The 25,391-nt window shown below is 39.5% G+C and overlaps 1 protein-coding gene and 1 non-coding gene across 2 annotated transcripts; both read left to right on the top strand.

The window, feature by feature from the left end:
• The first annotated feature begins 2,780 nt into the window (after positions 1-2,780).
• On the top strand, positions 2,781-24,974 carry ipo5 (importin 5). The gene is made up of 26 exons (XM_039648320.2): positions 2,781-2,940; positions 4,834-4,914; positions 6,395-6,587; positions 7,981-8,083; positions 8,194-8,290; positions 8,881-8,985; positions 9,423-9,545; positions 10,052-10,172; positions 12,132-12,219; positions 12,394-12,500; positions 12,575-12,699; positions 12,790-12,879; positions 13,761-13,934; positions 14,306-14,524; positions 16,027-16,110; positions 16,186-16,318; positions 16,406-16,527; positions 17,950-18,046; positions 18,561-18,733; positions 18,843-18,954; positions 19,672-19,727; positions 19,804-19,926; positions 21,734-21,953; positions 22,092-22,320; positions 22,398-22,539; positions 24,083-24,974. Exons 1-26 carry the CDS (start codon positions 2,863-2,865, stop codon positions 24,167-24,169), a joined length of 3,282 nt encoding a protein of 1,093 aa, XP_039504254.1. The 5' UTR covers positions 2,781-2,862; the 3' UTR covers positions 24,170-24,974.
• Positions 9,627-9,764, top strand: LOC120460566 (small nucleolar RNA SNORA84). The gene has a single exon (XR_005617981.2). It is a non-coding gene; the product is annotated as a small nucleolar RNA SNORA84 (small nucleolar RNA).
• Positions 24,975-25,391: the final 417 nt, after the last annotated feature.

Raw genomic sequence — 25,391 nt, 5'->3', positions numbered from 1 at the left:
ATAGTTGTCATGGTGTTACTTTGCAGTTGCTTAGGTGTTTTGTGTGGCTGCTATGTGGCTGTCAGGGTGTTGCTATGTAGTTACTCGACTGTTTTGGATGGTTGTCAGGGTGTTGCTATGCAGTTACTAAGATGTTTTGGATGGTTGCCAGGAAGTTGCGATATAGTTGCTAGGATGTTTTGTGGTGTTGCTTGCCAGAGGGTTGCTATATGATATAACTGGGATGTTCTGGGTTGTTGCCAGGGTGTTATCTTTGTTTGTTAGGGGGTTGTCAAAATGTACTGAGTAGTTTATATTGCATTTATATGTTTTGGGTTGTTTCCGGTGTGTTTCTATGTGGTTGCCAGGGTGTTGCTAAGCAGTTACTAGAATACTTTGGATGGTTTCTATGCAGTTGCTTAGGTGTTCTGAGTAGGATTGCACATTGTGGTTGCCAAAAACAAAGTCAAATGTGCAAAATGTGTTTTGAGTGTTTTTAGCACCACATTTAGCATGTGGCTTGAGTATTATGAGTAGTTGTGCATGGTTCATAGGATACATTTTTAAGCTCCATTACAAACACACATTTATGGTTTAGATTTATAAAGTCAACTGTACATACAGTGATTTTTTTATTACTAACCTATATTCAACGGCAGATTCATGACGGGTGGTTTTACTTTAAAGAACGCATGTCTTTTTCTTTTCCAGTGCTTCTATTTCCACTCCGCTTTGGTTGCTCTCCAAACTTCCCCAGAGGGACTCGACTGCTGCCAAAACGCTGAGTGCTATTTCCACATCTCCATCCCACACCGCAAAGGGTCGTGGGAGATCCCGCTTTCCCCAGTCTGTCAGTTGATGTGGCCTGGCTCACAAACATCTCACTCGACATTATACTCATTTAGCTGCTACCTCCGGAGAGTGTATCTATTTAATATCAATCACACACATATCCGTGGCAAATGATCTGCCAATTTGATTCAAATTGCAGTTTTTTTAATGAGAACAAATATGGAATGCACTATGATTTTAACCAATCATGTAACCCACAACACTCTTGCATATAGCAAACATCTTCTTGCCTAACAACACCCTAGCAACCACTTAACTGCCAATCAATTACATGGAACATGCTTGTGACTACCCATGGAAACGTGATGGCGAGTTATCAAAGCATTACTTATACTCACTTCAGAAAATGAAATGTAGTTAATTAATTAACACTAGCCAAGTGCCAAATGCAAGTATGCAAGTGTGTAAAGGCTCAAAGTGACCGTTATGGACACACACAGACACTGGACACCTTCCAGAAGTCAGTCCAATGCATCCCGTCACAGGCTGTGAGCTGTCGACAACATAATGAAGCCATAAAAGTATGAATAAACAATAATTGAACATAAACATTGATGGTGTGTGTCTAATTTACTCGTGCTCAAGAGTAAACAAACACTTTGACACGTCAAATTAATTTCTGAGCCTGATGTCCTTGTGAGTGATAAACCCTGAATATGTTTAAATATCAAACTGTGTAACTTTTTGAGCAAAACGTACGACAAAATGCATTTGAGAACAGATGATAATTTTAATTATCAGGCATCCCCCTCCTATTTTAATGCATTCAGAAATGGTAAAGTCAAGTGTGACTGAAGTGAACAAATCATTTTTGAAGGCAAGAGTTTCTCTCGCGCCCTCTTGTGGAAAAATAAAGGTAATGTTTTTATTTCTACAGCAGTGTCATTCTCTTATAGCTTCAACATAGAAATGTCTGTACTGCAGTAGCATTGCACAAGGATGCATAAGACGTATGTTTATTAGTTAACAGGTATCATAAAATATCACAGGCCAAAGCACCTCATTCTGCCCATAATTCAGCTTTACTTTTATTAAAATACAAACAGTAGTTGGTGAAGCTATATAAAACATGGATTTATGCAATTTTATGATTTTACCAATATTTGCCTCCCGATGACCTCTAAAGCACAATGTAAAGATCCATAACATTGACCCAATATGCCAGATACAGCTGATATTCGTATTATGCAAATGACACATATTCTACCTACCTTTTAAATGAATAGATTTCAACAATCATGCATTGACTTTCATGTTTGTGACCATATGTAAACTATCCTGGATTATTCAGCGTCCCTAATTAACTTCGCACAATACAAAACAGGCAGAATCAGAATTATTGAACTGGATTTTAGCAGGCAGAAATAATACATAGAAAATAAAAAAAATCAATTTCACATAAACATTTGGCTATTTTGGTTACATATTTTTTAAATGATGAGAAAACAGACTATAACTAGCCTACTTATAATAAATTACTATTATTTATGATAAATTCAACTCGTTCAAACGTTTGCTTTTACATTAAGTTCAACAAACCAAATTATTGGGTTATTACTTTATATATTATTTTAAATACTGCACATTATATATAACTAGTAGTCAACTAGTATCTATTACATCCATAATAGCATCAAAGAAAAAAAAAACAAAACAAATAAATAAAAAAAATATACAGGGAATAACGTACATTTGAATAACGACTGATAAATTCCCGCGTTTACGGTCACTCACACATATTTTGCAATGACATCATTGCGTTCATCTAGACTCCACCCATTTTTATTTTACCCGCGTTCCTCATCCAACGGGATGATCCACAGCTGAATTATATGTGCGTCACCATGACTGACATCCCAACGCACCAAACACGCCAATCATTTAATCTCATTCAACAGCGTGAGCCAATCAGCGGCGAGGAGACAGTGCCTTACGGGCCAATCGCGGCCCTCCATTCATACCGTCCGGTGTCAGAGGTCGCTTCCCCTGCCGGCTTTCATTCGCTCGTCTCTCTTTCTGAATCCAGCAGCGATGGCGGAGCAGCAGCAGTTCTACCTCTTACTGAGCAACCTGATGAGCCCTGACAACACCGTCAGGAAGCAATCAGAGGTAGGAGAGTCGTTTCGGGACCGCTTTGTGTGGATGTGGGAAGGGAAACGTAACGTATTCGTCTCGAGCTCGGCTCGCAGTTTTAGCGCGGGCCCCTCAGCCTCGCTATGGCCCAGCACATGTGTGAAGCGCGCGCTGCTGCTATGCGGCTCCGAATCTTTTCAGAGACTCGATTCGTTTCAACGAGCCGACTCTAGAAACAAATAAGTCATATTATTATTTTGAGTCATCAACACGCAAAATATTTCGAAGTGTTGCTTAATTATGCGTATTTATTGTATGAATATTTCCATCTACTTAAATCTTGTTTATTTTTTAGATTAATTTTTAGTTTTATTTAACCACAATATGTGTACTTAGGATCAAATAATTGGAAAAATTAAGTTGGTCATTAAATTTCATGTCAGATTTTGACTGGAGAGTTAATCATCTAATTGCTATTTTTTTTTTATCAATGATGTCCCTCCACTCGAGTGTTTTACAAAGGCTAAATAAGGAATGGCGTATTATATTAATCGTACTATAGACGTAATCCAAGAAGTATGATTTTCCGAAATCAGCCAAACTTTTGGCGGATCGGTTCTATCGAATCATTTAAAGGAATCGGTTCTGTGAATCGGGACAGCACGGCAGTGTGTTGCGTATCAACGTGGCCTAACTAGCATTCAAACATTACAAACATTGATTTATACGATTTTAAGTCCCGTCTTGGTTTTAAAAACGCCTATTTGTCGAATCCCCACCCCCCATACCTAATATTTCAACGTCCGCTTGACTATTTTTGCGGTGTTATTCGAGCGGTTGTTGTGGCGCTGCTAACCGGGCGCAGGTGTCGCTCACATCGGCTTGAGTTGCTCGAACGGGACGTTAAATCGGTGTGTCAGTTCTGTCTGTCAGGGGTTTAAGAGTTAAACGAGTCACATTCGCGTCTAAATTTCGAAATCTGCCACTCAGTGTGGCGAACACTAGCATCTAAATGACGACCGAAACAAAACCTCATCAATCTATATGTAACTTGCGTACATTCTGCTCGTTTAGTTACACGATAACCAAACAGCATTTCCCAGTGAAATAATGAATATTTAAAAACTGTTAAGCGTCGCTAGTGTGGCGAGTCTTATATTTCACTCATTAAACCGTAACTTTACCCTCATCTTCACTCGATGAGGTGAGCTTATCACAAAAGATGCCCATTCATACTGTCATGTCATGGAAACACCTTGGATTTGGGTCATGGATAAGTAATTAACCGTTTAGATCCAACGGTTTTCGTTATTTTAAAGAAGCACTTCTAACGACTTTTGAAGCATGGAATCTAACCAGCGTTCCAGATTTCCCGGCAAATTCGAATTTTCCCACCAAAACTCGGGCTTCATTGGCGCGTGTTCCACTGCTCTTTTGTTTGGAGCTTCTTTATATGTGCTAAAGCCCCGGCGTGTGGAGTTCAAACAAAGCTTATGTGGATCAGGATGGGTCATTGGGTCTTATCGGTCAGCACTTTCCTTTAGAACAGACAATACATGACCAGCATGCCTCTAATGCTGAGCGGAAACTGACTCCATGGAAATCAGCTGTGATGCCACTCTTGTGCGTCTGCCATGAGATTATTAATTGCAAACATTTCCACAATGTAATCTCTAGTGTGTAAGCGGCAGGTATAATGGTGTGTGATTTCCTTCTGCGTGCAAATTCCCATTGCACTGTTCATTCCAGCATAATCACGTCTATTTGTCACTTGTAAACTGATGCCAAGAATCTGTTTGACTCATGCCGAATTGAACAACTTCCACAAGAACCAAGTTACTGTCTGTGTTTTTAAAGCTGTGACACTTTCTGAGTTGACTGAGTCTGGCTGTCTTGTAAATGAATTAATGTCCCTCTTTGCTCTTGTAGGAAGCGTACGACACCATCCCCGGTCAGACGAAGATCACATTTTTGCTGCAGGCCATCCGTGATGCATCCGCTGCTGAGGAGGTACGTGAGTGTTTACTGTCATCAAGCTGTGATCGTTTTTCCAGGCATCCAATTAGACTATGCAGTGCCTTTAAAGAGGCAGAAAGTGCTTTTACACCGTCCATTATTCCTCATACCTGCTCTCTCAGGGTCAGACGGTGTGCTGTCGTCTTGTAGTCATATGTAAGTAGTTTAGTAACGGCGTTGTGCTGACCGTGAGTGGGTGAGACTAAAAAAATGTAGACTCTGGTGTCTAGTCTGAACAACACTAGTCTAGAATTCAATTCTTGGAACGACTGATCACTCAAGATGAGACCGGTCCGGCCTTACAAAAGCCGACACCTAACCCTGTATAGACCATTTCACAAGATGTAAACAAGACTGGTCCAGAAGCACTTCCTGTTTCAGTTTGTAACTGTTTTCTTTTTTTCACATGTAAAGAAAACATCTTAAAGATGTTTGTTTAACTTTTTGATTCAGTTTTAAATGTTCTGTTGGTTGTATTATCCCGGCTTTTATGTAGTGTTAAACTGAAACAGGAAGTGCTTCTGGACCAGTGTTGTTTACATTTTGTGAAATGGTCTATAATCCTCTTTTAAACCCAACATTTTTTCACAATCTGTGGTTGAGTTGTAGCGCTGCATGATTAATCATTGTTCAGTGTGAAAATAAAATAATCACTATTTATGAAAATAAATAATCACTAACGATATCAAAACTGGCATAAATATTAGTATTGTTTTTGTTGTAGTGAAATATTACAATGGTTTCCAGTTGTAAATTTTGAAACTTATTTCAGTTAATTGGCAAACCAACCTTTCATTGGTTTAGTTTTTGTTTTGTTTTTTAACAAAATTGCAACAATTTTCTCTAAATCTTGCAGCCCTAAGTAGTGGTTTCAGAAGTGTACACTAGGGCTGAATCATCATTTATAGACAATGAATTACAAGTTTTTGTATGTTTGACCAAGTAAGCAGCACATACATTGAGACACAGAACAGGATGGATAACCCTGAGTTATAGCAATAGAGTTGACATTTCAATTGCATAAAGACTACAGATAAACATCCTTAACTAACCACCCAGATGTCAAGATGACAATCTCATGCTCCTTCTCAAAAGACCTCATCCCAGTCATTACTCATCTGATGTGTTTAATTGTCCTCTTCACCTACGGTCTCATTTGCTCTCCTGACCTCTGATATTTATAGATCTGTGAAACTAGAGTGCATCGGTCTACTTGCAAAAGTCCTCATGTTCTGTGTTTTAAAGTAGGTAACTTAAGTGTTTATTGTGAATACTATGGCCACTTTATTCAAAAGTTTTGATCCTGAATGCTAATTGGCCAATTGCTCCTATAATGCTAATTCTTCACATAGCATCAGCATGCTCTTTAGAGACTTCTTAATCTCCACCCGGATGGGAAATGGCTTTATTTGCACAGCATGTGCATATTGATCGGTTCCAGAAGTGGTCTAAAGCTGTGACCGTATCTCCACAGGTTAAACAGATGGCCGCTGTTCTGCTGCGGCGTCTGCTGTCCTCGTCTTTCGAGGAGGTCTATCCCAGTCTGACCATCGACATGCAGACGGCCATCAAGACCGAGCTGCTCACTGGGATCCAGTCCGACGGTTGCTCCAACATCCGCAAGAAGGTCTGCGACATCGCCGCGGAGCTCTCCCGAAATCTCATCGGTCAGTTTTGCTTTTGGTTGACCCGTAGCTTGGTTTCGCCACACGGAGTGGTGTAGGGGTTGGCATTTTTTCGAGAATCGTTCAGGATAGGAACGAAATCACTATTTATCACGTGATTGGGACGGACAGGAAAAAAAAAATGTCTGGGAATCGTAATAACACTGATATGGCCCTATGAACTCAGTTTTATTTTTTCTCAAATTCCGTTTTGTTTTTTGTTTTTCCAGAATTCTTATTTTTCTTTTTACCATTGACTGTTATTTTAGTCGTAAAAAGAGTGTGCTTTTAAAGTTAATGATTAAAGCTGTCACCCCCCCTTTTTTGAATAGACATGAATATGCACATTTCAAACTTAAATGGTTGTAATTCAAGAATGCTTTGGAATATAGACATGATTGGTCTTGTTTTAAAGAAGACATTGGGCAGATTTTTGTCGAAGTGAAATAAATTAAGAAAGTGAAACAGAAAAAAAGTTATAGAAGTTTAAGTTTATGGAAATGTACAATGTAAAAATATTAATTTATATTTTACATAAAATATATATTTTCAAAACCTGGGCTACTCTAAAACTGCAGAAAAATCTGCAGAAGTTGTGTTTCAAATTTTAGGTTGATATCTTAAAAATGAGCTTTCAGTAAGATTTTGTTTGAGCGTAGTACCAAACTTTTTCACTAGGGCACATTCAGACTCCCATTACTTCCCATATAAGGGCGCCTGCATTTCCATTCGTGTTTTGAGTGATATGAACCATTATTTCCACAATTTTCATACAATTTATAAAGTAGAGATCCTATGCAGAAGTAGTATGGGAAGTTTGGCAGATTCTGATATGAATTCAACCTCTAAGAGACACATAGCCTACAAAGAACATAGCTACATAGCTCGCTGCCACGTCACAAATGGTGAATTTATTATTTTTTTCTTGACATTTCAAACATTTCAGACCTTTTTTTCCAAAATAATTAAATGGATGTTATCTTTTGAACTTTTGGCATGAAAACAAATTTGGGTATCTACCTTTTTTTTCATGACTTTTCATATTCACTGCTATTTTAAAATAAAAGTCTGAACTCGCTTTATGAGTATGAAAATATTCTTGTTGCATATTGATAAATTATGGTTCCTCTGTAATATATTTTAAAAATCAGTCACTAAATATGGAAACTAGAGATTGTAAGCTTTCAAATGATGTATAGTTTGTCAATATTACTAAAGGTATTTACTAAGATATTATTGTTTTAAAAATATAGTGGCAAACGTCCCACCTGTGGGAAAGTGACAGTTAAGTGAATTTTTTTTTTTTTTTTTTATTTGTGGGACGTGGGTTTTGAAGATCCACTCCTGTCACCCTCTAGTGTAGAGGCGATCTAATACCTTCTGTTTTTATCTCAAGATGATGACGGCAACAATCAGTGGCCAGAGATCCTCAAGTTCCTGTTCGATTCGGTCAACTCTCAGGACGTCGGCCTCAGAGAAGCAGCGCTGCATATTTTCTGGTGTGTGAATTTTTACTCCGATCAACTATAGCAACTAATCTGATTCAAACTATGCTGTAAAAGTACGGTTTCATTTCTCTTTCTGAATCATTTGTTTCCTCCTTGTACAGGAACTTCCCAGGTATCTTTGGCAATCAGCAGCAGCATTACATGGAAGTGATCAAGCGCATGTTGGTTCAGTGTATGCAGGATCAGGAAAACCCACAGGTCAGGCTCTTGTTCACGATAAGTGACTAATTTAGGATTCCCACTGGCGCTCGCATTCAGTTTGATCAAATTTAAGGTCATACAAATGACCTTAAATCAAGTCATACAAGTCTTACATTTTAGATGCTTCAAAAGCTGATTGAATTAAACATTGAGCGCTGCACGTTCGTTGTTCTATAGGCTTATGATCTTCTTTTTTTGTAGATGAACTTTACTTTATGGTGTTTACATTGTAATGTTTTAGATGACTAAGAGTGGATATTGTATCTACTTCAGCTTTTTAAATGAGCAGCCAGCAATAGTGAAGCATAGACATTTCAAAATAAGAGTCCCTGTTATACATTAGACCCGCGTTATACATTAAATATTTTTGTTACCCGATAAATTCAGCTAACTTGTATATTATTGGAATGATTGTACAAAGCCACATGTGTAACTTTCAGTAGTTAAACTTGCAGGTTCCCATAATTTGCATTTTAATGTATGTAAAATAATCTGAATTTGGTTTTGTTCTGAATATGGTATTAATTTCATGCAAGACTGAAATTAGATTTTTAAAAGGCCTGTAATCTTACACTTTGTTCTTTCAGATTCGAACCCTGGCTGCACGTGCCGCTGCGTCCTTCATCCTGTCCAATGAGGGAAACACAGCTTTGTTGAAACACTTTTCAGACCTTCTTCCCGGCATCCTACAGGTGACGAGCTCTTAACCACTCGGACTTCTGCACTTCAAATACTGCAGGATATGGGCTTGTTAGTTCCTGTGTTTTTTTTTAAAACCGTTCACAATTAAGACATGAATTTAAAACACTAAAATTGCATTCTGACAATTGTCAGATACGGTAGAACTCAAGTATGCTTGTAAACGCTGTGAGTTATGTCGTTAGTGAATGTAAACTGATGGGAAAATCAGATGTGTATCGATATATTGGATTAGGACTGAAGTGTCCTTACAATCTTATATATTAGAGTACAAGATTATATGGGTGAATGACTCTTTTTTTTTTTTTTTTTCTTTTTTTTTTTTTAAATAGTGGGGCTGATAATTTTTGCCGGGCAAGTTATCTAAACCACTAAAAAAAAATCCCTATTGTTGATAAAGTGCACTAAAAGAATCTCTTTCCCTAATCAGGCGGTGAATGAATCGTGTTATGCTGGTGACGACTCTGTGCTGAAGTCATTGGTGGAAATTGCAGACACGGCCCCCAAATACTTGAGACCCAACCTGGAAGCCACTCTCCAACTGAGCCTAAAGGTAAACGCTTGTATTTTATCTTGACCAGTACGAGTTATTTTATGAACGCATCAACTATATATAATATATCTGTCCTAATGTGCCTGGTGGTTCCTTGAGACGGCTTGTCTGTGCTGATTCTTGAGGTTTTATTTGACAGGCGCATATTTATCTCTGCGATTTAATGCTTGGAAGTTGCCAGTTTCATGCATCTTCCATAGCCCGGTTGCAGAAACAAGTTTTCATTAGCTTTAGCAAATATTCATTCAAAACTGTCTCAATGCCTTGGTGTAGATCAGCGGTTCTCAAATTTATTTGGTTTTATATAAAAAAAAAAATATGGAAGGATATTTTTTCATTGAAAAACGTGTAATGAAAAATGGAAATGTCATTGAATCATATAACAGTAAGAGAGAATAGACCAGATTTACCTTTTTTGGGGGGAGGGGGGGGGGGGCACACATTGAGAGACACGTATGTAGATGATTGTAATAAATGCCGAATGTTGATTTTTCTTCTCTTAACAGCTGTGTGCGGACACCAACCTCACAAACATGCAGCGTCAGCTGGCTCTGGAAGTCATCGTCACGCTCTCTGAAACTGCTGCTGCCATGCTGAGAAAACACACTAACATCGTTGCTCAGAGCGGTGAGACGTTTTACACTTCCTGTTACAGTGCTAAATGACTTTGTCGAAGCTACTGAAACTTGTCAAGATACAGTCTGTGCTGTTCCATTCAAATTAACTTATAGCATTTTCACTTCCTCACACTGAACACACAAGTACTTATTTTGCTTATGTTAGTAGTTTGATTAATTTTAACAATGAATTAAAACGTTTTCCGTAAGCCTGGCTAAACTCGTGTATTGCATTTGTAGTAATTTGTTTCAAGGGGTCAGTTACCCAAAAATGATAAGAAATTGTCGTCAATTACTCACATAAGGGTGAGTAAGTGACAGAAATATAGAATAAAAAGTTTTAAATTTTTACTGTATTTAAATTTGCCTTTAATTGTTATGGTGATGTTATTTATTGGTAATAGTTAATGTATTGATTTGATTTACAACTACTGTAGTTTAGGTAAATGTAAAATGTTGTAAAAAAATATACATTTATTTTATAGTAAAAATTTAAATATACTTATTGATGGTAGAAATCCAATTTAAATTATTACAACTTACAATTACTAATGTCTACGGTTACTATTATTAATGCTTAAAATATAGTAGAAAAAATACTGCATTTCGAAAACTGCAGAGCTGTTGCAACTTAAGACGAATGAAGTCACGTTGGTAGCAATGCAAATTAGTGACAACCTAACACCGCTAATGGCCTGCGTCGTGTAACCGTTTACGTTGGGCGCCGCTAGCACGTCACGTAACGCTTGACGTTGAGCACCGCTAGCACGTCACGTAACGCTTGCCGTTGAGCGCCGCTAGCACGTCGTGTAACGCTTGACGTTGAGCGACGCTAGCACGTCGTGTAACGCTTGACGTTGAGCGACGCTAGCACGTCGTGTAACGCTTGACGTTGAGGGCCGCTAGCACGTCACGTAACGCTTGACATTGAGGGCCGCTAGCACGTCACGTAACGCTTGACGTTGGGCGCCGCTAGCACGTCGTGTAACGCTTGACGTTGGGCGCCACTAGCACGTCGTGTAACGCTTGACGTTGAGGGCCGCTAGCACGTCGTGTAACGCTTGACGTTGAGGGCCACTAGCACGTCGTGTAACGCTTGACGTTGAGCGCCGCTAGCACGTCGTGTAACGCTTGACGTTGAGCGCCGCTAGCACCTCGTGTAACGCTTGACGTTGAGCACCGCTAGCACGTCGTGTAATGCTTGACGTTGAGCGCTGCTAGCACGTCGTGTAATGCTTGACGTTGAGTACCGCTAGCACATCGTTTAACGCTTGATGTTGAGGGCCACTAGCTTGACGTTGAGCGCCGCTAGCACGTCGTGTAACGCTTGACGTTGAGCGCCGCTAGCATGTCGTGTAGCGCTTGACGTTGAGCGCCGCTAGCATGTCGTGTAACGCTTGACGTTGAGCGCCGCTAGCATGTCGTGTAGCGCTTGACGTTGAGCGCCGCTAGCATGTCGTGTAACGCTTGACGTTGAGCGCCGCTAGCATGTCGTGTAGCGCTTGACGTTGAGCGGCGCTAGCATGTCGTGTAACGTTTGACGTTGAGCGCCGCTAGCATGTCGTGTAGCGCTTGACGTTGAGCACCGCTAGCACGTCGTGTAACGCTTGACGTTGAGCGCCGCTAGCACGTCGTGTAACGCTTGACGTTGAGCGCCGCTAGCATGTCGTGTAACGCTTGACGTTGAGCGCCGCTAGCATGTCGTGTAGCGCTTGACGTTGAGCACCGCTAGCACGTCGTGTAATGCTTGACGTTGAGCGCTGCTAGCACGTTGCGTAACGCTTGACGTTGAGTACCGCTAGCACATCGTTTAACGCTTGATGTTGAGCGCCACTAGCTTGACGTTGAGCGCCGCTAGCACGTCGTCTGACGTTTGACATTGGGCACCACTAGCACGTCGTGTAACACTTGACGTTGAGCGCCACTAGCACGTCGTCTGACGTTCAACCGTTGCTTGTGAATGTTTCAGTGCCTCAGATGTTGAGTATGATGGTGGATCTGGAGGAGGATGAGGATTGGGCCATGGCTGATGAACTAGAAGATGATGATTTTGACAGGTGAGAACGTTGGCATAAAGTGTCAGTTTTATATAGATGAACACTGTACACCACAGCTGACCACTGGTAAACATTAGCATGCTAGTAATTTCCCATTGAAGGTTGTGGCGTTATTGCTTGTCAATACTTGTTAGTGGTTCTATGTGTTTATAAACGTAACTCTCTGGTGTTCAGTAATGCCGTGGCGGGTGAGAGCGCTCTGGACAGGATTGCCTGTGGACTCGGAGGAAAGATCGTCCTTCCCATGATCAAGCAGCACATCATGCAGATGTTGCAGAACCGTGAGTAGATGCCTTTGATTGAACAGATGTTAATATTTCTATAAATGCACTCATGTAAACGGTCTGTCTCGCAGCGGATTGGAAGTACAGGCACGCTGGTCTGATGGCGCTGTCTGCTATCGGCGAGGGATGTCACCAGCAGATGGAGGCCATTCTGAGTGAGATCGTCAGCTTCGTTTTGCTCTTCTGTCAGGATCCTGTAAGAATTATTTTATGGCCCATAAATCACCACTTCATTTGCGTATGAACAAGCAAGACGCTAAACGTAGCCTCATTCCAAACCCCTCAGCACCCCAGGGTCCGCTACGCTGCCTGCAACGCTATTGGACAGATGGCCACAGACTTCGCCCCCACCTTCCAGAAGAAGTTCCACGACAAGGTATTGCTTTTTTTTAATTGAATTTCTTGGATTTTAAATGTGTCGTTCTTCACAGTGAGCACACGGTATTTCTGTATACATTTCTGTGAGTGTAAATTTTAGGCCCTAATATATTACATCATATTGCTCTGAAAATCTAATTGGTTTGATTTGAGTGTTTAGACTGATTAAAAGTTTTTTTTTTGTTTTTTTTATTGTATGGTGGTTGTGCACACACTGCAAAAACACATTTACATTAGAGCCCGGCTGATACCGATACAAATATTTTTGGGTTTTAAAATCCAATATTCCCATATATCGGCCGATATTATTTATTTATTTTTTATTAAATATTGTTGATTTCACACACGTGTAAAAGAAAACCTAACATTTCTGCACAAGATACTTTTTCTCTGTCTAAATGTTCACTCCTCGCAAGCATAACTTACGGTTTACAATGCAGGCACTGTAACTAGAGATATGCTAGTTATAAATACAGTAATCATTACTTTATTTAGGCAGAAAAAGTTCATTGTGGTTTCCAAGCTCATTAATGTTAACGTTAGCGGTCTTCCACTGATGATAGCGGCGTTAGCTAGCTTTGTGGTTAGCTAGTCTATGATGAGCCATAATTTAGCAGTAGATAACATCATACTGCAAATTGTAAAACATACATTTTCAATATAACAGGCCAAGGAGAGATGATTAAAGCGTGTTTCGTCTGTTTTTATTTTATTTTTGAAATATTCAATTATTGGCCATTATAACTGCCGATACCGATATTATGGAAAATACATAATATTGGTCTGGCTCTAATTTATATGCAAACACCATATAAAAGTGAATTTTGCATCCAATGACCCTTTTAAAGGATTTGGGATTCTCATTTCTCCCCGGATCAGGTGATCTCAGCGCTCCTGCAGACCATGGAGGATCAGTCGAACCCTCGGGTCCAGGCCCACGCGGCGGCCGCCCTCATCAACTTCACAGAGGACTGTCCCAAAACCCTCCTCATCCCCTATCTGGACAGCCTCGTCCAACACCTGCACGTCATCATGGTCGGCAAACTCCAGGAGGTGCTCTTATCTCTTTCAGTTCGTTTATTGGATTGGTTAACGGGACTTTGAATCCCAAGCTGCTCCTTTAATGAGTTTAACTCTCCTATTGGCTTGTGGAAACTGCAGCGTCAGTCACGTCTGTTTTCCCTTCTGTTAGGTGCACAAAGCTAACATGGTGAGATTTAGTTTGATCTGGGTTGAGCTCAGTTAAACTTCAATTCAAAAATGAATGGCTTCATTTCAGTTTAAGTGTCTTGAATTGAAATTCAGCTGAACCTCAATTCAGATGTTGTGTAATCACAAATGGTTTGACTGTGCATGCGGGTTTCACACTGAATTATGTTTATGTTGGTGACTTCAGGCTGTGATGTTGGTTTTTCTTCTTCCAGCTGATCCAGAAAGGCACTAAACTGGTTCTGGAGCAGGTTGTGACGTCCATCGCGTCAGTGGCTGATACCGCAGAGGAGAAGTTTGTGCCCTACTACGACCTGTTCATGCCCTCCCTCAAACACATCGTGGAGAACGCCGTCCAGAAGGAGCTCCGGCTGCTCCGGGGGAAGACCATCGAGTGCATCAGCCTGATCGGCCTGGCTGTGGGCAAAGACAAGGTGTGTGTGTGTGTGTGTGTGTGTAGTTTTAGAGGCACGGGTCAGGAAAAATGATTTAAACTTCTTAAAGGTCCAGTTTGTTTATCTTTTATAATTTAGAATAAATCCACTAAATAAGTGGTTTGATTTCAAATAGCTTTTTTTTTTTTTTTTTTTTTTTTTTTTGAAACGTTCGATGTTGAGAAACGGCAGCTGATGATATTTGGCCATAAAGAGTTAAAGGAGTAGTTCACTTTAAAAAAAAAAAAAAAATTTACTCACCCCCATGTCATCCAAGATGTCCATGTCTTTCTTTCTTCAGTCGAAAAGAAATTAACGTTTTTGATTGAAAACATTCCAGGATTTTTCTCCATATAATGGACTTTAATGGGAACCAAACGGTTCAAGGTCCAAAAGCACGGACGAACTGTTCAAAAGGCAAATCGATTAAAATCGCCCGACTAATCGCTTACCCCAGCCCTAATTGATAGTACAATAACCTTATGTTAAAATTAAAGGTCATGAAATGAAATCACAATAGATTTTATTCATTTTTAAAATAAATTGAGATTACATGGAAATAAAAGTAAAATATGAATTACTTATGTTTTTTAAAATTACAACCAAAAGTAAAATTTAATTTGTTAATTTTAAGTAATCTCTTAATTATGGAAGCTTGTTTCTGCCACTGAATAAAAAAATATAATAAATAATTGTGACTTTTTATCTCACAATTCTGACTTTTTTTCTCACAATTGTGAGTTATATCTCACAATTCTGACTTTATTTCTCAGAATTGCGTGATCTAAAGTCGCAATTGCGAGTTATAAAGTCAGAATAGTGTGTTATAAAGTCAGAATTGCGAGATATAAAGTCAGAATTGTGTGATATAAAGTCGCAATTCTGAGAAAAGAAGACAAAAGTGTGACTTTTTTTTTTCTCACAATTGCGAGTTTACATCTCGCAATTCTGACTTTATAACGCATAATTGTGAGTTTATATGTCAATTTTGACATCTTTTCTCAGAATTGTGAGATATAAACTCGCAATTGCGACTTATTAGGCCAATTCTAAGGGGAAAAAAAGACTAACTTTTTTCCCCCTCAGAATAGTTTAAATCTCACAATTCTGACTTATATCATGCATTTCTGACTTTATAACACGGAATTGCAACTTTATATCTAGCAATTCTGACTTTATAACTCGCAATTCTGACTTTCCATCTCGCAATTCTGAGAAATAATGTCAGAATTGCGAGAAGTAAACTCACAATTGTGAGAAAAAAAGTCAGAATTGTGAGATAAAAAGTCGCAATTACCTTTATATTTTTCATTCAGTGGCGGAAACAAGCTTCCATACTTAATCTTTTTGCAAAAAACAAAACAAAGTGAATACGTCATTTAATCCCAGTCTCTTATGCCTGCTTCTACTTTTTAATGGAAGACATTTGCCAGTGTGATTGCAAGTTCTGAACAGTGTTTGATTTGTCCATACAACCCTTTTTGTTTGTTTTTGTCCTGTAGTTCATGCCGGATGCTTCGGCTGTGATGCAGCTCCTTCTGAAGACACAGACTGACTTCAACGACCTAGAGGATGATGACCCACAGGTCAGCAAAAACCAAGCCAATCACTGATTCTGATTCCAAAACTAGAGTGTTATTGAGCTCCTCTTGCGCTTCCAGATCTCCTACATGATCTCGGCTTGGGCGCGCATGTGTAAGATCCTGGGGAAGGAGTTTCAGCAGTACCTGCCTGTGGTGATGGGTCCGCTGATGAAGACGGCCTCCATCAAACCGGAAGTGGCTCTCCTTGATAGTAAGAGTTCATATTCAGACTTGTAATAGTGTTCGCTTAGTGATTGAACTGGGTGTTAGTAACTCCCTTTTCCTCTGGCTCTCTCAGCTCAGGACATGGAGAACATGTCTGAAGATGATGGGTGGGAGTTTGTGAATCTTGGAGACCAGCAGAGTTTTGGCATCAAGACCGCAGGACTGGAGGAGAAGGCCACGGCGTGCCAGATGCTGGTGAGATGGGAAACCACACAGACATGCAGTTTAACCAACAAAAACAAACTCTTATAGTTGAGCTTTAAGATGCTTTGGCGTTTGAGAAACCGAAACCGTGGTGGTTAATATTTTTTGGCAAGTCGCTTTATTTTATTTGTTTAGCTGATTGTTTCCAAGCAGCTTCACAGTATTAAAGACAACATCTCTTCATTTTATAATTGAACTGAAACTTAGTTTCAACTGAATCCGCTCTGAAAAGACTGAAAACGAATTGAACTGAAAGAGTTAAGTTCGAGTTAATTGAATGTTTCAGCGTGACCTCACTGTAATGCTTTACCTAAAATGATTTGTAACTGTTGAGTAAATTTAAAACCATTTCATTGAAATGAATCGGGCTTCCAATCATGAATGATTAGCTGTGAAGTGTATAAAAGGCTCCTCCAGAGGAGTCGATTCCCTTTGATTGAATCTTTAAAATCGACTCTTGATTCCCAAAGCCTCAGACTCGAGTTGATTCATTTTGGAATCGATTCCAGCCCCTACAACTTTTCGCATCGCAAATAACCAGAGTGCTGTTGATAAGAGCCCGGCCGATAAAGGATTTTGAAGGCCGATACCAATACAAATATTTTTTGGTTTTAAAATCCGATATATCGGCCGATTATTTATTTTTTTCTTCAGAAATGCTCAACAAAACATTAACAGATTTCCCTAACATTAGTTATTTATGAGTTTTAACTAAAATAATATGATCATGCATTTTAAAAAGAAACACAACAGAACAGACTGATGATAGTGGCATTAGCTAGCTTTGTGGTTAGCTAGTCTATGATGAGCCATAATTTAGCAATGGATAACGTCATACTGCAAAGTGTAAAACATACGTTTTCAATATAACAGGCCAAGGAGAGATGATGCGTCTCATTGCTATAACTATCACGCGCTATTAAAGAAATACTTCAGTCACATTGTCAAAAGTTAAAAGGACAGTCAGTCGACTACACTAACAACGTTACGTAACTATTACTAGCTAGTTCCGCTTCACTCTCGGCTTATTTAACAGCAGCAAAACTGGACATGATGGTCAATTTTGTCATGCTTATTTAAGTTCAGAGAACTGATGGGGATGATCTTTTAATTGTTATTCAAGCAATGTATGTATCGGGACCAATTCAACGAGTGTTCCCAACAGGGACGGTGTAGAGTGCCCTCTGGTGGACAAACTATACAACTCCAACACTCATGACATGGTTCAAGCGTGTTTCGTCCGTTTTTATTTTATTTTTGAAATATTCATTTATCGGCCATCATAACTGCCGATACCGATAGTTTGGAAAACGCATAATATCGGTCTGGCTCTACTGTTAATATTACCTGTTACAGTGAATGTTCCTTTTGAATTACTTGAAAATTGAGTATCTTGTGTCTGTTCTTCCTCAGGTGTGTTATGCTAAAGAGCTGAAGGAAGGTTTCGTCGAATATACGGAGCAGGTCGTCAAGCTGATGGTCCCTCTGCTCAAGTTCTACTTCCATGATGATATCCTTCATGAGACTAAAATGACTTGTCTTCAGTACATTTCAGCAGTTTAATGGTCAGCCAATGCTGAGATCTAGATTTTTACAATGCTTTTACATGGTATAAAATGCGGTTTAGCATTCACAAATAGGAAATGCACAATTTTACACCTGATTCGCTTCCAAAAATCAAATTATTTCAAGTTTTACAACTGATAATCGCAAATATCGGCTGATTGATAGGTTTTAATTTCAGTGAATTTACTAGTTTTTCTGTTTTCAACTTTTCCCGGCTTTCACTACTTTCACGGTTCCCTGAGTTAATCATGTTTTTGTCAAAAGACTTTATCCAGATTTGATTCAAAACCTAGATTGAGTCCAACACCCCCAAAGTCGTTTTCTCTTCACATGCTCTATTTCATTCTGTAACACCAGCCGATTTTTATTTATACGCGTTGTTTTTATCTCCTGGTTTACGCTAGTACTATTTCAGAAGTGTGTCGAGACTCCGTTAGCATCCTTAACTCAGTCTTGACGTGTGCGAGTGGCGGCCGCCGAGTCCATGCCTCTTCTGCTGGAGTGCGCTCGCGTCCGAGGCCCAGAATACCTCACTCAGATGTGGCACTTCATGTGTGACGCCCTCATCAAAGCCATCGGCACCGAACCCGACTCGGACGTGCTGTCAGAAATCATGCACTCGTTTGCTAAGGTAACTTTAGGTCAGGGTTCATTCTGCACGAGTCCTCCAGAACTGTTTGGTACTGTAAAAATAGAAAATGCCAATTGTGAGTTATTCTAATTAATGTCATCGCTCTTAGTGTGTCGAGCTGATGGGAGACGGATGCCTGAACAATGAACACTTTGAGGAGCTGGGAGGCATTTTGAAAGGCAAACTAGAGGAGCATTTTAAAAACCAGGAGGTCAGACAAGGTGAGTCGCACAGGAGAGCCAGACCGATATTATCGGCCGATATTAGGCATTTTCCAAACTATCGGTATCGGCAGTTATGATGGCCGATAAATTAATATTTAAAAAATAAAATAAAAACAGATGAAACGCGCTTGAACCATGTCATGAGTGTTGGAGTTGTATAGTTTGTCCACCAGAGGGCACTCTACACCGTTCCTGTTGGCAACTCTCGTTGAGTTGGTCTTGCTTGAATAACAATTAAAAGATCATCCCCATCAGTTCTCCTAACTCAAATAAGCAGGACAAAATTTGTGACTAATCATCTCCAGTTTAAAAAAAAAAAATAAATAAATAAAATATCGGCCGATATATCGGATTTTAAAACCCAAAAATATTTGTATCGGTATCGGCCTTCAAAATCCTTTATCACTCGAGCTCTAATACTCACCAAGGCTGTTTATTGACTCAAATTCAGAAAAAATAGCAAAATATTACAATATAAATAACTTTCAAGTGAATATTTTGTAAAATATAGTTTATTCCATTTAAAAATTGCAGGTTTATACTCCTATAGCAATTTTGCCCATTTGATTCATATTTTTGTTCATTTTCCTAAAAGAAAAGGTTTCAAACATGCCTATTGCAATCTTTAATGCTCAAATTTGTGAGCTTACTCAACTAGTCTGGCACATCTCTAAAAACAACCCGAAACTCATTTACACTGTCTTTTCTCTGCAGCCAAACGACAGGATGAAGACTATGACGAGCAGGTTGAGGAGACGTTACAAGATGAGGTGAGCTGCTCTTCTAACAGGTTCTGAGTGTTTGTTCGCCCTCGTTTTAAAGCTCCTCTCGATCTCCGTGTTTCAGGACGAGAATGACGTTTACATCCTGACCAAGGTGTCGGACATCCTGCACTCGATCTTCAGCAGTTACAGAGAGAAGGTTCTGCCGTGGTTCGAGCAGCTGCTGCAGCTCATCGTCAATCTGATCGTAAGTGGAACGAATCTTTTCCTGAGTCAACTCGTTGATTTCGTTCGTAGAATTAACCAAATGACATGTAAAAAGATTTGTTCATTTCGAACAGGAGAGTCACGAACGCGCGTCATAGAACAGAGCAAGGCAAGCATTTGAGCTTCTAAAACTTAATCTGCGTTTATCTATTAAATGAGCGATCGTTTCGCTTGATAAGACCCTTATTCATCGTCTGGAATCGTTTAAACAGGTTTTTGAAAAAGATTAAGAGATTACTTAAAATTAACAAATTAAATTTTACTCTTGGTGGTAATTTTAAAAAAACATAAGTAATTCATATTTTACTTTTATTTCCATGTAATCTCAATTTATTTTAAAAATGAATAAAATCTACTGTGATCTACTCATGTCATGACCTTTAATTTTAACTGAAGGTTATTGTACTATCAGTTAGGGCTGGGGTAAACGATTAATCGGGCGATTTTAATCGATTTGCCTTTTGAACACTTAATAGTTTGCACTGAAACTGTCTTTTGGACCTTGAACCGTTTGGTCCCCATTGAAGTCCATTATACGGAGAAAAATCCTGAAACGTTTTATTTCTTTTTCGACTGAAGAAAGAATGACATGGATATCTTTGATGACATGGGGGTGAGTAAATTATCAGCAAAAGTTTTATTAAAAGTGAACTACTCCTTTAAAACTCACAAATCTGAGCGTTAAAGATTTTAGTAGGCTGATTAAAAGTGTTTGAAACCTTTTCTTTTAGGAAAATTTGAACAAAAACAAGTTTAATGCGAATCAAATGACCAGCATTGCTATAAAAGTTCAGTTGTCTTTAAATAGCCTGGCAAAAACCTTATTTCCTTTAACCCTCTGAGACCGATGGCATTGTCGACGACGCCACACGTCACCTCCGATAAATGTTTACGTAACTCGATGACAGATTTATCGATTTACTTACCGTTTTTCCAGCAGAAAGCTAACGAGCTAGCCTTCACGGTGGTGTCTTTCTAGCCTTTACAGAAGGTTTACTATCCAGCCAGGAACTTGTCCATCCTTTCAGAGGTTTTCAGCAATAAATCCAATCGCGAATATCCAACTTTGATACTCTTGAGGTCCATAATTTATAATTTTCCGTCATTTTTGCCGCTAACTCGATGCTAGCTGCCATTTTGGATATCACGTGATGTTTTCAGGTGATTGTTTTTGACCAATTACAGGCTGATCTGTCGTAAACATTGGTGTGCGTCATTACGCATGAACCAAGCGCTGATATAGTGGAGAGAGATAGACGGACGGAGACGCGCGTTTTACAGAGAAACGCAGAGAAAAATAGATGTAAACAAAGCGCTGGTCTATTTTGATGCCATGCAGGATGATGGATTTTCAGGAGAACAGCTTTTTGACCGATGAGGAACTAGATTACCAGGATAGACTCAGCTGAAGTGCCATTTATTTATTTACTGCAAAAAAGTATTATAGTAGAATAAAAATAGTATAAAAAGAATATAATAAATAAAATAGAAATGCAAAGCCTGTGATGTGGCCCTCTGTGTGATTGCTGATCGCTTTTTTTGTAAAATTAATTGTAAAAATACCCTTAGGTCTCTGAGGGTTAAATCCTCCCTGGTCTAGCTTATGTTACTGTGAGCAATGCCTGAACTTTGTCATTTGCGCACTTGTGCTGTTTTTGCCTCTTCTCTGACTCGCTTGCTTTGGATAAAAGCGTCTGCTAAATGTGACGATGCGTTTGGGAAACACACCCCTGAGCGGCAGTGAAGCTAGTCTCGTTAACGTTCTCCTGGTGTTGTGTTCCTGACAGTGTCCACACAGACCCTGGGCCGACAGACAGTGGGGTCTGTGCATATTCGATGACATAGTGGAGCACTGCAGTCCATCTTCCTTTAAATACGCCGAGTGCTTCCTGCGGCCCATGATGCAGTCGCTGTGTGACACGAGCCCGGAGGTCCGGCAGGCGGCCGCTTACGGTGTCGGGGTCATGGCTCAGTTTGGAGGAGAGAACTACAGGCCTGCGTTCACAGGTGGGCGGCACTTCAAGCTCAAAACAGGAAATTGACTTTATAGGGCCTTAAATGTTTCATTACATTGTTAGTTAGTCAAAAAGCATATCTATTTAATTAATCAGTGGGCCTTATATGAGTGTCATGTCGTCCTTTCAGAGGCCGTCCCGCTGCTCGTGGGTGTGATCCAGTCTCCAGACTCCAGAGTCAAAGAAAACGTCAACGCCACCGAGAACTGCATCTCTGCTGTGGCCAAAGTCATGAAGTACCGCCCCGAGTGTGTCAACGTCTCTGAAGTCCTCCCTCATTGGCTGTCCTGGCTGCCACTCAACGAGGATAAAGAGGAGGCGGTCCACACGTTGAACTATCTCTGTGACCTCATCGAAAGGTGAGTGTCTGCCTGCTGACGTGAACTCTGGGAGATTTGGATGCCAGTTTGAGTTTAATGTTGGTTTCCTCCTGCAGTAACAATCCCATTGTTCTCGGACCTGATAACACAAACCTTCCCAAGATTTTCACCATAATCGCTGACGGCGTTGCCAATGAATCGATTAAAGGTGATGGCGACTGCAGCAAACGGTTGGCCAACGTTATTCGTCAAGTACAAGTGAGTTTCATGTTTAATATGAACAAACTGGTTCTAAGCGTTGCGTGTCGTTATATTGGTGCTTACAGATGATTTCAAACAGGATTTTTACTGTTCATGCATTAAATATTAAAATAATTTAGAGAAACCATCAGTTTGAACAGTCATTGCTTCTGTCAAGATAAATGTAACTTTTTAAAAGAGTGGCTTTCTGAGTGAAGTGATTTATAACGTATTTTAGCCATTTTGTCACTTTATATTGAAATTTATTCATGGAACTTATGCAAAAGCAATAATTGAAGAGTTCTAAGTGCCATTTGAAATTTTCTTATCAAGCTTGTATATTTAAGTTCAGTAATTTCACTTAAATGGCAATGAAGATTACCTATTAATTGTCATTTAAGTGAAATTACTGAACTTAAATATACAAGCTTGATAAAAATGGTCCTTTTAGAAGAAAATTTCAAATGGCATTTAGAGGCTTTTGCATCTGAACTCTTCAATTGCATAAAACAAGTTTTCAGGATGTAATATCTGATTTTAGTCACCCTTGTCATGTAGATAAATTTAAATCATTTTAATTACAATCTTTCTTTCAAATCGATCAATCTGTATTTTAATACGAGTTAAATGAGTAGTTCACTTTAAAAAAAAAACAAAAAAAACTTTTGCTGATAATTTACTCACCCCCATGTCATCCAAGATGTCCATGTCATTCTTTCTTCAGTCGAAAAGAAATGAAGGTTTTTGATAAACATTCCAGGATTTTTCTCCATATAATGGACTTCAATGGGGACCAAACGGTTCAAGGTCCAAAAGACCGTTTCAGTGCAAATTGTTCAAAGGGTCTTATCAAGCGAAACGATCACTCATTTAAAAAATAAAGTCTACGTTTTATAAGCTCAAATGGTCGCCTTGCTCTTTTAGGGTGTGATGCGCGTTCGAACTCGTTCATCAAATTGAACTAATCTTTTCCCGAGTCAATCCATTCGTTGAATGAACCAAATGACGCGAAAAGATTCATTCATTTTGATGAACGAGTTCGAATAGGAGAGTCACAAACGCGCATCACTCCCTAACAAAGCAAGGCGAACATTTGAGCTCATAAAACTTAAACTTTGTTATTTATTTATTAAATGAGCGTTCATTTCGCTTGATAAGACCCTTATTCATCGTCCGGAATCGTTTAAAGCCCTTTGAACAGTTTGTAGTTTGCACTGAAACATTTAAACCGTTTGGTCCCCATTGAAGTCCATTATATGGAGAAAAATCCTGGAATGTTATTTTCTTTTCGACTGAAGAAAGAATGACGTGGACATCTTGGATGACATGGGGATGAGTAAATTATCAGCAAAAGTGAACTACTCCTTTAACATTGAAATTTAGAAGTAAATATTGTAAAATTTATGTATGTAATGATGGTTAGTCACCCTTTTCAGCCCATTTCTGAGCAAACACACATGCATATCCTAGTCAGACTTTACTTTTTTTTGGCTCTAGAGTGTCCCAAGCAGAATTTGCATGATATTTCAGAGTCAAATACGTGACTGCTTGATGTTTTCAGGTTTCCGGAGGCCTCTGGACGCAGTGTGTATCGGCACTCAATGAGACTCAGCAGAAGGCCGTCCAGGACCTCCTGAACTCGGCCTGAGTGAACGAGCGAAGCCTTAACCCTGTAAAACAGCCCATCTACTGAGGATTAAAAAAACTTTGCACCTGGAATTCCACATCTAGATTTTTGGCCCTTTCCCTCTTTTGAACAATGAATGGTCATGTGACTTGAGTCTGTGTTGGGCCTCTGAGCCGTCTGGACCTAATATCTCAGTGTGTGTGTCGCCTCAAAGGGCCAACGGCTTCACAAACCCTCATCTTGAGTGAATGCGAGGGGGATTATGGGTATGAAATGAAACTAACAGTCATCCATCGTAGTTCTTTAAGAATTTCTGGTGTAGAAATTGTGCTTTTCTCCCTTACGAGATCAGTTATAGTTGTTTTGTCACAACTCGTGTGTCTGTCGATCCTAGCCGAAGCCGTTTTCTCCGACTCTGAGACGGATCCGTCTGAAATGGACTCGTGTTGGTTGAGCTCGAATGCAATAGAGCGATGATTCAGCGGTCATATCGTCGACTTTTTTTTGTTTTTCTTTCAGTTTTTTTGTTTTGTTCTCTTTGAAGCCGGGCCCGAGGGCCGGTGGTGATGTTTGGAAGAGATGGGCGTCGGTCTGCTCCTCCCTTGCTGATGATGTCCGTGTCTGTCATTGGCTCTCTTAAATCCATGCAATGAAATAAACATAGGAAAAGCGGGACTCTGGGTTCAGGGCTTCATGAAGGAAATGCACAAGTCTGAAGCCGGTTGGCTTATTGGTGGTCACATGTCCATGGAACATTTGTATGATATTCAATATATCCTGGTTCATCATTTTACAACACTTTCAGTATTAAAGCTGCAAGACATGATGAACCCTGCGTCTGTGTTTTATTTGCTCTGTCAATATGCGAAGGAATCCAGTTTGCTTGTTTACATTATGAATTTAAACCTTACATTAATCCTACTGAACCGAACATCAACAGTTGGCAGTAGTTTTCTCACTTGAATGCTTGTTTTTAACCATAGTTTACAAGATTCAATACTTTAAAGCAGAAATAGAAGCTATTATTCACATTGGTCTTGACTTTAATGGTTTTAAAGCAGTAACTACTGGAGATATAGATTACGGGTGAACAGGAAAGATAAGTTTGCACAATCAGTCTTATATCTGTGTACTAAACCTCAAATGTGTTTTAAAGCTTGTGCTGCTTTTTTCCAATACTGGGTTTTGACCAAATAAACTCAGTCATTTACTTGATCAGGTAAAGTACAGATGTTAGAAGTTA

Source organism: Pimephales promelas, chromosome 6 (assembly GCF_988280905.1).
Source record: "Pimephales promelas chromosome 6, fPimPro1.hap1.1, whole genome shotgun sequence".
NCBI classification, from domain to species: domain Eukaryota; kingdom Metazoa; phylum Chordata; class Actinopteri; order Cypriniformes; family Leuciscidae; genus Pimephales; species Pimephales promelas.
The sequence above is the reverse complement of the archived record's forward strand: the minus strand, read 5'-3'. Positions and strand labels throughout refer to the sequence as shown.